Source organism: Oncorhynchus keta, chromosome 26, assembly GCF_023373465.1.
Source record: "Oncorhynchus keta strain PuntledgeMale-10-30-2019 chromosome 26, Oket_V2, whole genome shotgun sequence".
Classification (NCBI taxonomy): Eukaryota; Metazoa; Chordata; class Actinopteri; order Salmoniformes; family Salmonidae; genus Oncorhynchus; species Oncorhynchus keta.
Genome location: NC_068446.1, coordinates 42,559,539 through 42,573,615, shown reverse-complemented (window position 1 = coordinate 42,573,615; position 14,077 = coordinate 42,559,539). Strand labels below are relative to the sequence as shown.

The 14,077-nt window shown below is 45.1% G+C and overlaps 1 protein-coding gene across 3 annotated transcripts in view; it reads left to right on the top strand.

Moving 5' to 3' along the window:
• ano5a (anoctamin 5a) overlaps positions 1-14,077 on the top strand; it is a 111,958-nt gene that overhangs the window by 55,759 nt on the left and 42,122 nt on the right. For all 3 annotated transcript variants that reach the window (XM_052480948.1, XM_052480947.1, XM_052480949.1), the window contains 4 exons: positions 818-925; positions 4,253-4,321; positions 9,305-9,427; positions 10,163-10,324. In XM_052480948.1, the coding sequence (XP_052336908.1) occupies positions 818-925; positions 4,253-4,321; positions 9,305-9,427; positions 10,163-10,324 (462 nt within the window). The remainder of the gene's footprint in view (positions 1-817; positions 926-4,252; positions 4,322-9,304; positions 9,428-10,162; positions 10,325-14,077) is intronic.

Genomic DNA, 14,077 nt, shown 5'->3' with positions numbered 1-14,077 from the left:
CAATTATATTAATCATGCATTGAACTGCATCCATCTATTCGGCCAACAACTTTAGTGTACTTCATGGAATGTTAAAGTCGAATTTACCCTATTTTTAAAAACTCTTTATAAAGCTAGTTTTGTAGCATAAACTGAAATGTAATAAAATCCTAAAATAGATTTGATATATATATTTTTTTACTGATATTATGATTGTCTGTTTGTTTTTTTTCAAATCTGCAAAGTAGTTCAAACGTTGTCAGTTCCACTCTAAGCCATGGTTGAAATTGAATTGCGTTGCTCTCGCTCCTTGCATGTCGTCCGACCTCTACAGCCGAGAGGTAATACTGTGTTGCTGTGTGTGATTCTCCATCGTGGCATCGATGTAACGAATTACAGTGACAGTATATGGATTGATTTGCAGTGGCGTTGCTGTGCTGTGGATGAGTGGCTCAGAGCCTTGACTGTGTTCAATAATGTACTCGTCTACTGTTTGAAAACGTTTACGAGTAGGAGTGAACTGAAGACTGTCTACCTTACTGAATGCATCTAAGGCTGTCCTTCGTTAAGATGTACCTTATGGGCCGCCGGCTTCCCAGACAGACACATCATCTCTGTTGATATAAAGCTTTTCAGTCAAGGACTTAAATGTGTGTCTGGGAATAAGGGGCTTTGTCTGTGTATTCCAACTGACCGTGTGTGTGTGTGTGTGTGTGTGTGTGTGTGTGTGTGTGTGTGTGTGTGTGTGTGTGTGTGTGTGTGTGTGTGTGTGTGTGTGTGTGTGTGTGTCTGTGTCTGTGTCTGTGTGTGTGTGTGTGTGTTGTCGGTCTCCTCTCAGGTTGACAAGCATCAGCAGAGTAAAGACTCTGTGTTCTTCCGTGATGGAAAGAGGAGGATTGACTTCATCCTGTCCTATGTGGATGACCGAGACGGAGAGAGGAAGCAGGTAAAATACTTCAGAAACACACCTGTGCTCACTCTTACTGTAGCTATAACCTTTTCTATAACGTCAACTAGTTGTTAAACGCTATTTACTAGTTATCACTAGTTATTACTAGTTTTTCAATGTACTGTAATCTGTAATTGTACTGTAATTCAAAGTGAGACTAGGTGCTGGTTTCTGAGCACTGTACTACTTAGCCTGGGGTAAACCAGCCTGAATGTTCCACTCCATTGTGAGTTTAGCCTTCAGTTTGGTTTAACCAGGCTATGTGACTAGTATTTGGCAATACTACAGTTATACAGTGTGAGTCAGTATAGAAGCATACTGTACTACATAGTCAGTTGTCAGTAGCAGCTAGTTTTCTCTTGCCAAGCTGTTCATAATATCACTGACTTTGTTGATAGTGTTAAAGGGGAAATGGCCGGTGGCACTTTGCTCCTTCAAAGTCCAATATCTTGAAAACTTGACTGCCGACATGAAAAACATTTTGAACTGTATGGACTAATGGAGAAAAAAAACTACCAAAATGTTGTTTTTGAGTGGATTTTTCCCTTGAATATTCTAGAGATCAGTTGCAGTAGCTATGGTTCCTGATTCCTAGCCAGCCCCATGGAATGGAGTGTCCTTATCATCAGCCTTGCTTTTGCGTTAGCCTTGAATTGACACCTAGTTTCCTTTGGTTAAATAGTTATTTTTAGTGTATTTTGAGTGCTAAGTATGTTTGAGTAGTATTTACATGCTGTGTGAACTGTGACACAGTTTGAACGGCCCTCCCTTGTCCCCATATGATAGGCTACTGGACTGGCCTGGTCAGTAGGTTCAAGCCGTATGTTAGGCTACTGTGCTGGCCTGGTCAGTAGCTTCACACTGTATGGTGGCTGCAGCTAGCCCAGAGACTAGTAGCTACAGACTGTGTGGTTGGATGCAGCTAGCCCAGAGACTAGTAGCTACAGACTGTGTGGTGGATGCAGCTAGCCCAGAGACTAGTAGCTCCAGACTGTATGGTGGATGCAGCTAGCCCAGAGACTAGTAGCTACAGACTGTGTGGTTGGATGCAGCTAGCCCAGACTAGTAGCTACAGACTGTGTGGTGGATGCAGCTAGCCCAGACTAGTAGCTACAGACTGTGTGGTGTGGATGCAGCTAGCCCAGGGACTAGTAGCTGTGTGGTTGGATGCAGACTAGCCCAGGGACTAGTAGCTACAGACTGTGTGGTTGGATGCAGCTAGCCCAGAGACTAGTAGCTACAGACTGTGTGGTTGGATGCAGCTAGCCCAGGGACTAGTAGCTACAGACTGTGTGGTTGGATGCAGCTAGCCCAGAGACTAGTAGCTACAGACTGTGTGGTTGGATGCAGCTAGCCCAGAGACTAGTAGCTACAGACTGTGTGGTTGGATGCAGCTAGCCCAGAGACTAGTAGCTACAGACTGTGTGGTTGGATGCAGCTAGCCCAGAGACTAGTAGCTACAGACTGTGTGGTTGGATGCAGCTAGCCCAGAGACTAGTGCAGCTAGCCCAGACTGTACAGTGGTTGGATGCAGCTAGCCCAGAGACTAGTAGCTACAGACTGTGTGGTTGGATGCAGCTAGCCCAGGGACTAGTAGCTACAGACTGTGTGGTTGGATGCAGACTAGTAGCTACAGACTGTGTGGTTGGATGCAGCTAGCCCAGGGACTAGTAGCTACAGACTGTGTGGTTGGATGCAGCTAGACTAGTAGCTACAGACTGTGTGGTTGGATGCAGCTAGCCCAGGGACTAGTAGCTACAGACTGTGTGGTTGGATGCAGCTAGCCCAGGGACTAGTAGCTACAGACTGTGTGGTTGGATGCAGCTAGCCCAGAGACTAGTAGCTACAGACTGTGTGGTTGGATGCAGCTAGCCCAGGACTAGTAGCTACAGACTGTGTGGTTGGATGCAGACTAGTAGCCCAGCCCAGACTAGTAGCTACAGACTGTGTGGTTGGCCCAGAGACTAGTAGCTACAGATGATGCAGCTAGCCCAGAGACTAGTAGCTACAGACTGTGTGGTTGGATGCAGCTAGCCCAGAGACTAGTAGCTACAGACTGTGGACTAGTAGCTACAGGTTGGATGCAGCTAGCCCAGGGACTGTGTGGTTGGATGCAGCTAGCCCAGAGTAGCTACAGACTGTGTGGTTGGATGCAGCTAGCCCAGAGACTAGTAGCTACAGACTGTGGTTGGATGCAGCTAGCCCAGGGACTAGTAGCTACAGACTGTGTGGTTGGATGCAGCTAGCCCAGAGACTAGTAGCTACAGACTGTGGTTGGATGCAGCTAGCCCAGGGACTAGTAGCTACAGACTGTGGTTGGATGCAGCTAGCCCAGGGACTAGTAGCTACAGACTGTGTGGTTGGATGCAGCTAGCCCAGGGACTAGTAGCTACAGACTGTGTGGTCCAGTGTGTCTGGTACAGGAGTGTTAGCTCTAACACCTTGTTGTTACCGTCACTTCATGGCTGGGAGGCCTGTCAGCTCTGCTGTGAGAGCTCTGCTGTCAGCTCTGTTGTGTCTAGAAGAAAAAAAAGAAAGAAACGCACACCTATTTAGGCGAGGTGCTGGCTAACAGAGTAGAACATTTGAAAATAAAGGAGAGCCGCCCACTCCAGGAGCTCAGATGCAAAAATGTTAATTTACCAACGTTTCGACAGCCAAGCTGTCTTCATCAGGGTACAATCACTGCGGGATGACTCATTTATATAGTGTCAAGACACAGGTGTCTGTAATCATGGCCAAGAGCGGCCTAATATCATTGGTTAATTTCTCAAATATTAAAATGTCATAGAAAGAGCAGCATACAAACAACAAATGGATAGCATACGATCATAGATTCATTTGACTACACAAGCTTACAAACAATTACAATGGCAAAGTCACAATAATCACAAGAATGGCTTCAGATCAAAGTCCACGTTGAGACCGAAGGGAGCAAAGGGTCGTTAAGTTAAAGATCCAGGCAGCCTCTCGTTTTAACAATACATGCACCTTCTCCACACTTACATCACAAGAAAGAGTAGAAAGATGACTTTTATTTTTGATGAGTGTACATTTTTTTTTGTGGGATTGAAGAAAGAAAAAAAAAGTTATAATTGAATACAGTTAAACTTAGATGCGCTGAAATGAAAGAAAATTAATGAAAATTAACACTGGGATTATAGTGACAATTATGTCTGATCTTGGAAACAATATAAATACTTTTTTAGATAGGTGTCTTCTAACTATTACATTTATTAGAGTTGTTTTAAAAACCTTTTAACAATTTCGATGCCCGTTGCTAGTTGTTAAGTTCCTCTCCTTCATTGTTGTGTTTCTCAACAGGAGAGGCGGAATGAGTACGAAGCTAACCTACAGAAGGCAGGTCTGGTGCTGGAGACAGAGGATCAATCGGTGAGATTCCTGCTCTGGCGATTCATTCAGTTAGATAAACCAAGTTATGGTCAGCATGAACTGATCTGGGACCAGGTTAGTGAATAACACCATTGGACCATAGAAGTTAGTAACACAGCATAAACTGATCTGGGACCAGGTTAGTGAATAACACCATTGGACCATACAGGGACAGACTGTTCTGTTTTTGTATTGGGGGATACCATTACTCTTTCTCACCACCTGAGGTAGGTAGATCAATACACAACATCACAGCACAGTTCAGGAAAATGGCTTGTTTGTGGTAGTGCAAGTAGCTCAATTCTGCTATTGGGACAGAAATTGATTGTCCTTGAGCAACCCTATAATGAAACTGATACGACTATGTCTGTCTATCTTTGTCTGTCTTTGTTTCTCTGCCTGTTTCTCTGGTCTGTTTCTCTGCCTGTTTCTCTGGTCTAATTATCTACCTATTTCTCTGTCTGTTTCTGTGTTGGTCAATTTCGCCATTTCTCAATCTCTCCACATCTCTCCATCTCCACATCTCCCCATCTCCACATCTCTCCATCTCCACATCTCTCCATCTCCACATCTCTCCATCTCCACATCTCTCCATCTCTCCATCTCCACATCTCCCCATCTCCACATCTCCACATCTCTCCATCTCCACATCTCTCCATCTCCACATCTCCCCATCTCCACATCTCCACATCTCTCCATCTCTCCATCTCTCCATCTCCACATCTCTCCATCTCCACATCTCTCCATCTCCACATCTCCACATCTCTCCATCTCCACATCTCCACATCTCTCCATCTCCACATCTCTCCATCTCCACATCTCCACATCTCTCCATCTCCACATCTCCCCATCTCCACATCTCTCCATCTCCACATCTCTCCATCTCCACATCTCCACATCTCTCCATCTCCCATCTCTCCATCTCCACATCTCCACATCTCTCCATCTCCACATCTCCACATCTCTCCATCTCCACATCTCTCCATCTCCACATCTCTCCATCTCCACATCTCTCCATCTCCACATCTCCCCATCTCCACATCTCTCCATCTCCACATCTCTCCATCTCCACATCTCTCCATCTCCACATCTCTCCATCTCCACATCTCTCCATCTCCACATCTCCCCATCTCCACATCTCTCCATCTCCACATCTCCCCATCTCCACATCTCCACATCTCTCCATCTCCACATCTCCACATCTCCCCATCTCCACATCTCTCCATCTCCACATCTCTCCATCTCCACATCTCCCCATCTCCACATCTCTCCATCTCCACATCTCTCCATCTCCATCTCTCCATCTCCCCATCTCCACATCTCTCCATCTCCACATCTCTCCATCTCCACATCTCCACATCTCTCCATCTCCACATCTCCACATCTCCACATCTCTCCATCTCCACATCTCCCCATCTCCACATCTCTCCATCTCCACATCTCCCCATCTCTCCATCTCCACATCTCCACATCTCCACATCTCCACATCTCTCCATCTCCACATCTCCCCATCTCACATCTCCCCATCTCTCCATCTCCACATCTCCACATCTCCACATCCATCTCCACATCTCCCCATCTTTCCATCTCCACATCTCTCCATCTCACATCTCTCCATCTCCACATCTCTCCATCTCCACATCTCTCCATCTCCCCATCTCCACATCTCTCCATCTTTCCATCTCCACATCTCTCCATCTCCACATCTCCCCATCTCTCCATCTCCACATCTCCCCATCTCCACATCTCTCCATCTCCACATCTCCCCATCTCCACATCTCCCCATCTCTCCATCTCCACATCTCCCCATCTCCACATCTCTCCATCTCCCCATCTCCACATCTCCCCATCTCCACATCTCTCCATCTCCACATCTCCCCATCTCCACATCTCCCCATCTCCACATCTCCACATCTCTCCATCTCCACATCTCTCCATCTCCACATCTCCCCATCTCCTCCATCCATCTCACATCTCCCCATCTCCACATCTCCCCATCTCCACATCTCTCCATCTCCACATCTCCCCATCTCCACATCTCTCCATCTCCACATCTCTCCATCTCCACATCTCCCCATCTCCACATCTCTCCATCTCCACATCTCTCCATCTCCACATCTCCACATCTCTCCATCTCCACATCATCTCTCCATCTCCACATCTCTCCATCTCCACATCTCTCCATCTCCACATCTCTCCATCTCCACATCTCCCATCATCTCCACATCTCTCCATCTCCCATCTCCCCATCTCCACATCTCCCCATCTCCACATCTCTCTCCACATCTCTCCATCTCTCCATCTCCCCATCTCCACATCTCCCCATCTTTCCATCTCCACATCTCTCCATCTCCACATCTCTCCATCTCCACATCTCCCCATCTTTCCATCTCCACATCTCTCCATCTCCACATCTCCACATCTCTCCATCTCCACATCTCTCCATCTCCCCATCTCCACATCTCCCCATCTTTCCATCTCCACATCTCTCCATCTCCACATCTCTCCATCTCCACATCTCCCCATCTTTCCATCTCCACATCTCTCCATCTCCACATCTCTCCATCTCCACATCTCCCCATCTCCACATCTCCCCATCTCTCCATCTCCACATCTCCCCATCTCCACATCTCTCCATCTCCCCATCTCCACATCTCTCCATCTCCACATCTCTCCATCTCCACATCTCCCCATCTCCCCATCTCTCCATCTCCACATCTCTCCATCTCCACATCTCTCCATCTCCACATCTCCCCATCTCCACATCTCCCCATCTCTCCATCTCCACATCTCTCCATCTCCACATCTCTCCATCTCCACATCTCCCCATCTCCACATCTCCACATCTCTCCATCTCCACATCTCTCCATCTCCACATCTCCCCATCTCTCCATCTCCACATCTCTCCATCTCCATCTCTCCATCTCCACATCTCTCCATCTCCCCATCTCCCATCTCTCCATTTCTCATCTCCACATCTCTCCATCTCTCATCTTTCCATCTCTCTCTCCATCTCCACATCTCTCCATCTCCACATCTCTCCATCTCCACATCTCCACATCTCCACATCTCTCCATCTCCCATCTTTCCATCTCCACATCTCTCCATCTCCACATCTCTCCATCTCCACATCTCTCCATCTCCACATCTCTCCATCTCCCCATCTCCACATCTCCCCATCTTTCCATCTCCACATCTCTCCATCTCCACATCTCCCCATCTTTCCATCTCCACATCTCTCCATCCCACATCTCTCCATCTCCACATCCATCTCCACATCTCCCCATCTTCCATCATCTCCCCATCTCCACATCTCTCCATCTCATCTCCACATCTCCCCATCTCCACATCTCTCCATCTCCACATCTCCCCATCCACATCTCTCCATCTCCACATCTCTCCATCTCCACATCTCTCCATCTCCACATCTCCACATCTCCACATCTCTCCATCTCTCCATCTCCACATCTCCCCATCTCCACTCCCCATCTCCACATCTCTCCATCTCCACATCTCTCCATCTCCACATCTCTCCATCTCCACATCTCCACATCTCCCCATCTCCACATCTCTCCATCTCCACATCTCTCCATCTCCACATCTCCACATCTCCACATCTCTCCATCTCCACATCTCTCCATCTCCACATCTCTCCATCTCCACATCTCCCCATCTCCACATCTCTCCATCTCCACATCTCTCCATCTCCACATCTCTCCATCTCCACATCTCTCCATCTCCCATCTCCACATCTCTCCATCTCCACATCTCCCCATCTCCACATCTCCCCATCTCTCCATCTCCACATCTCTCCATCTCCACATCTCTCCATCTCCACATCTCTCCATCTCCCCATCTCCACATCTCCCCATCTTTCCATCTCCATCTCTCCATCTCCACATCTCCATCCCATCTCCCCATCTTTCCATCTCCACATCTCTCCATCTCCACATCTCTCCATCTCCCATCTCTCCATCTCCCCATCTCCACATCTCCCCATCTTTCCATCTCATCTCTCCATCTCCACATCTCTCCATCTCCACATCTCCCCATCTTTCCATCTCCACATCTCTCCATCTCCACATCTCTCCATCTCCACATCTCTCCATCTCCACATCTCTCCATCTCTCCATCTCCACATCTCCCCATCTCCATCTCTCCATCTCCCCATCTCCACATCTCTCCATCTCCACATTCTCCATCTCCACATCTCCCCATCTCCCCATCTCTCCATCTCTCCACATCTCTCCATCTCCACATCTCTCCATCTCCACATCTCTCCATCTCTCCATCTCCACATCTCTCCATCTCCACATCTCTCCATCTCCACATCTCTCCATCTCCACATCTCCACATCTCTCCATCTCTCCATCTCCACATCTCTCCATCTCCACATCTCCCCATCCTCCATCTCCACATCTCTCCATCTCCACATCTCTCCATCTCCACATCTCTCCATCTCCCCATCTCCACATCTCTCCATTTCTCCATCTCCCATCTCCCCATCTCCACATCTCCCCATCTCTCCATCTCCACATCTCTCCATCTCCACATCTCTCCATCTCCCCATCTCCACATCTCCCCATCTCTCCATCTCCACATCTCTCCATCTCCACATCTCCCCATCTCTCCATCTCCACATCTCTCCATCTCTCCATCTCCACATCTCTCCATCTCCACATCTCTCCATCTCTCCATCTCCACATCTCTCCATCTCCACATCTCTCCATCTCCCCATCTCCCCATCTCCACATCTCCACATCTCCACATCTCTCCATCTCCACATCTCTCCATCTCCACATCTCTCCATCTCCACATCTCTCCATCTCTCCATCCTACAATCTCCACATCTCACCATGTCACCATCCTACCATCTCTCCAAATCTACATATCTCTCTGTCTCCATGTCTCCATCACACCATCTCTCCATTTCACCATCTCCACATCTCTCCATTCATCTCTCCATTTCTCTCCTCCAATCAGGAGTCAGATGATGGTAAGACATACTATGTGAAGATCCACACTCCATGGGATGTGCTAGCCACCTATGCCGATGTCCTCAAGATCAAGGTTCCCTTCAAGGCCAACGACATCCCCGCACACAAGGTACAGTAGGCAGCCGGGTATCCTAGTGGTTAGAGAGGCGAGCCAGCAACCAGAGGGTTCCCGGTTCTAATCGCAAAACTGAAAGGAAAAATCTCGTCAGGACAAATTTCCATAGACTGTAGGGAAGATCTGTTCGTGCTCTTGCTAACTCCATTGCTTTCATTGTCAAGCCAAACACAATTGGCCGTCACGCTTCAGTAGGAATGTAAAACTAGTACTCAGGCTAGGAATGTAAAACTAGTACTCAGGATAGAAATATAAAACTAGTACTCAGGCTAGGAATGTAAAACTAGTACTCGGGCTAGGAATGTAAAACTAGTACTCAGTTTAGGAATGTAAAACTAGTACTCAGGCTAAGAATGTAAAACTAGTACTCAGGCTAGAATGTAAAACTAGTACTCAGGCTAGGAATGTAAAACTAGTACTCAGGCTAGGAATGTAAAACTAGTACTCAGGCTAGGAATGTAAAACTAGTACTCAGGCTAGGAATATAAAACTAGTACTCAGGCTAGGAATATAAAACTAGTACTCAGTTTAGGAATATAAAACTAGTAGTCAGGAATATAAAACCAGCCCTCAGTTTAGGAATGTAAAACTAGTACTCAGGCTAGGCATGTAAAACTAGTCCTCAGTTTAGGAATGTAAAACTAGTACTCAGTTTAGGAATGTAAAACTAGTACTCAGGAATATAAAAATGATAAAGATTCCCATTCTTAAAGTCTCCTCTTCCACCAGGACATTCCCATGAACTGGCTGTTCACTCCCTTCCGTCTACCGAACCACATTATGAATCCTGAACCAGACTACTTCACCTCACCCTTCAACAAGGACAAGATTGACTTCTTCCTTATCGATGACAAGGAGACCTTCTTCCCTCCCTCTGTCCGCAACAGGATAGTAAGTACTGCACCCTCATTAGGGTTCGTAAGAGGAGAATCAAGTGGACTGTCATTAGGGTTTATTATAGGAGCATCAGGTGGATCGTCATTAGGGTTTATTATAGGAGAATCAGGTGGATCGTCATTAGGGTTTATTATAGGAGCATCAATTGGACTGTCATTAGGGTTTATTATAGGAGCATCAAGTGGATCGTCATTAGGGTTTATTATAGGAGCATCAAGTGGATCGTCATTAGGGTTTATTATAGGAGCATCAAGTGGATCGTCATTAGGGTTTATTATAGGAGCATCAAGTGGATCGTCATTAGGGTTTATTATAGGAGAATCAAGTGGATCGTCATTAGGGTTTATTATAGGAGCATCAGGTGGATCGTCATTAGGGTTTATTATAGGAGCATCAAGTGGATCGTCATTAGGGTTTATTATAGGAGCATCAAGTGGATCGTCATTAGGGTTTATTATAGGAGCATCAGTGGATCGTCATTAGGGTTTATTATAGGAGCATCAAGTGGATCGTCATTAGGGTTTATTATAGGAGCATCAGGTGGATCGTCATTAGGGTTTATTATAGGAGCATCAAGTGGATCGTCATTAGGGTTTATTATAGGAGCATCAAGTGGATCGTCATTAGGGTTTATTATAGGAGCATCAAGTGGATCGTCATTAGGGTTTATTATAGGAGCATCAAGTGGATCGTCATTAGGGTTTATTATAGGAGCATCAGGTGGATCGTCATTAGGGTTTATTATAGGAGAATCAAGTGGATCGTCATTAGGGTTTATTATAGGAGCATCAGGTGGATCGTCATTAGGGTTTATTATAGGAGCATCAAGTGGATCGTCATTAGGGTTTATTATAGGAGCATCAGGTGGATCGTCATTAGGGTTTATTATAGGAGCATCAAGTGGATCATTAGGGTTTATTATAGGAGCATCAAGTGGATCGTCATTAGGGTTTATTATAGGAGCATCAAGTGGATCGTCATTAGGGTTTATTATAGGAGCATCAGGTGGATCGTCATTAGGGTTTATTATAGGAGCATCAAGTGGATCGTCATTAGGGTTTATTATAGGAGCATCAGTGGATCGTCATTAGGGTTTATTATAGGAGCATCAGGTGGATCGTCATTAGGGTTTATTATAGGAGCATCAGGTGGATCGTCATTAGGGTTTATTATAGGAGCATCAAGTGGATCGTCATTAGGGTTTATTATAGGAGCATCAAGTGGATCGTCATTAGGGTTTATTATAGGAGCATCAAGTGGATCGTCATTAGGGTTTATTATAGGAGCATCAAGTGGATCGTCATTAGGGTTTATTATAGGAGCATCAGGTGGATCGTCATTAGGGTTTATTATAGGAGCATCAAGTGGATCGTCATTAGGGTTTATTATAGGAGCATCAAGTGGATCGTCATTAGGGTTTATTATAGGAGCATCAAGTGGATCGTCATTAGGGTTTATTATAGGAGCATCAAGTGGATCGTCATTAGGGTTTATTATAGGAGCATCAGGTGGATCGTCATTAGGGTTTATTATAGGAGAATCAAGTGGATCGTCATTAGGGTTTATTATAGGAGCATCAGGTGGATCGTCATTAGGGTTTATTATAGGAGCATCAAGTGGATCGTCATTAGGGTTTATTATAGGAGCATCAGGTGGATCGTCATTAGGGTTTATTATAGGAGCATCAAGTGGATCGTCATTAGGGTTTATTATAGGAGCATCAAGTGGATCGTCATTAGGGTTTATTATAGGAGCATCAAGTGGATCGTCATTAGGGTTTATTATAGGAGCATCAGGTGGATCGTCATTAGGGTTTATTATAGGAGCATCAAGTGGATCGTCATTAGGGTTTATTATAGGAGCATCAAGTGGATCGTCATTAGGGTTTATTATAGGAGCATCAGGTGGATCGTCATTAGGGTTTATTATAGGAGCATCAGGTGGATCGTCATTAGGGTTTATTATAGGAGCATCAGGTGGATCGTCATTAGGGTTTATTATAGGAGCATCAGGTGGATCGTCATTAGGGTTTATTATAGGAGCATCAAGTGGATCGTCATTAGGGTTTATTATAGGAGCATCAGGTGGATCGTCATTAGGGTTTATTATAGGAGCATCAAGTGGATCGTCATTAGGGTTTATTATAGGAGAATCAAGTGGATCGTCATTAGGGTTTATTATAGGAGCATCAAGTGGATCGTCATTAGGGTTTATTATAGGAGCATCAAGTGGATCGTCATTAGGGTTTATTATAGGAGCATCAGGTGGATCGTCATTAGGGTTTATTATAGGAGCATCAGGTGGATCGTCATTAGGGTTTATTATAGGAGAATCAGGTGGATCGTCATTAGGGTTTATTATAGGAGAATCAAGTGGATCGTCATTAGGGTTTATTATAGGAGCATCAAGTGGGTCATTAGGGTTTATTATAGGAGCATCAAGTGGATCGTCATTAGGGTTTATTATAGGAGCATCAAGTGGATCGTCATTAGGGTTTATTATAGGAGCATCAAGTGGATCGTCATTAGGGTTTATTATAGGAGCATCAGGTGGATCGTCATTAGGGTTTATTATAGGAGCATCAAGTGGATCGTCATTAGGGTTTATTATAGGAGCATCAGGTGGATCATCATTAGGGTTTATTATAGGAGCATCAAGTGGATCGTCATTAGGGTTTATTATAGGAGCATCAGGTGGATCGTCATTAGGGTTTATTATAGGAGCATCAGGTGGATCGTCATTAGGGTTTATTATAGGAGCATCAAGTGGATCGTCATTAGGGTTTATTATAGGAGCATCAAGTGGATCGTCATTAGGGTTTATTATAGGAGCATCAAGTGGATCGTCATTAGGGTTTATTATAGGAGCATCAAGTGGATCGTCATTAGGGTTTATTATAGGAGCATCAAGTGGATCGTCATTAGGGTTTATTATAGGAGCATCAAGTGGATCGTCATTAGGGTTTATTATAGGAGCATCAAGTGGATCGTCATTAGGGTTTATTATAGGAGAATCAAGTGGATCGTCATTAGGGTTTATTATAGGAGCATCAGGTGGATCGTCATTAGGGTTTATTATAGGAGCATCAAGTGGATCGTCATTAGGGTTTATTATAGGAGCATCAAGTGGATCGTCATTAGGGTTTATTATAGGAGCATCAAGTGGATCGTCATTAGGGTTTATTATAGGAGAATCAAGTGGATCGTCATTAGGGTTTATTATAGGAGCATCAAGTGGATCGTCATTAGGGTTTATTATAGGAGCATCAAGTGGATCGTCATTAGGGTTTATTATAGGAGCATCAGGTGGATCCTCATTAGGGTTTATTATAGGAGCATCAAGTGGATCGTCATTAGGGTTTATTATAGGAGCATCAGGTGGATCGTCATTAGGGTTTATTAGAGGAGCATCAAGTGGACTGTCATTAGGGTTTATTATAGGAGCATCAGGTGGGTCATTAGGGTTTATTAGAGGAGCATCAGGTGAATCGTCATTAGGGTTTATTATAGGAGCATCAAGTGGACTGTCATTAGGGTTTATTATAGGAGCATCAAGTGGATCGTCATTAGGGTTTATTATAGGAGCATCAAGTGGATCGTCATTAGGGTTTATTATAGGAGAATCAAGTGGATCGTCATTAGGGTTTATTATAGGAGCATCAAGTGGATCGTCATTAGGGTTTATTATAGGAGAATCAAGTGGATCGTCATTAGGGTTTATTATAGGAGAATCAAGTGGATCGTCATT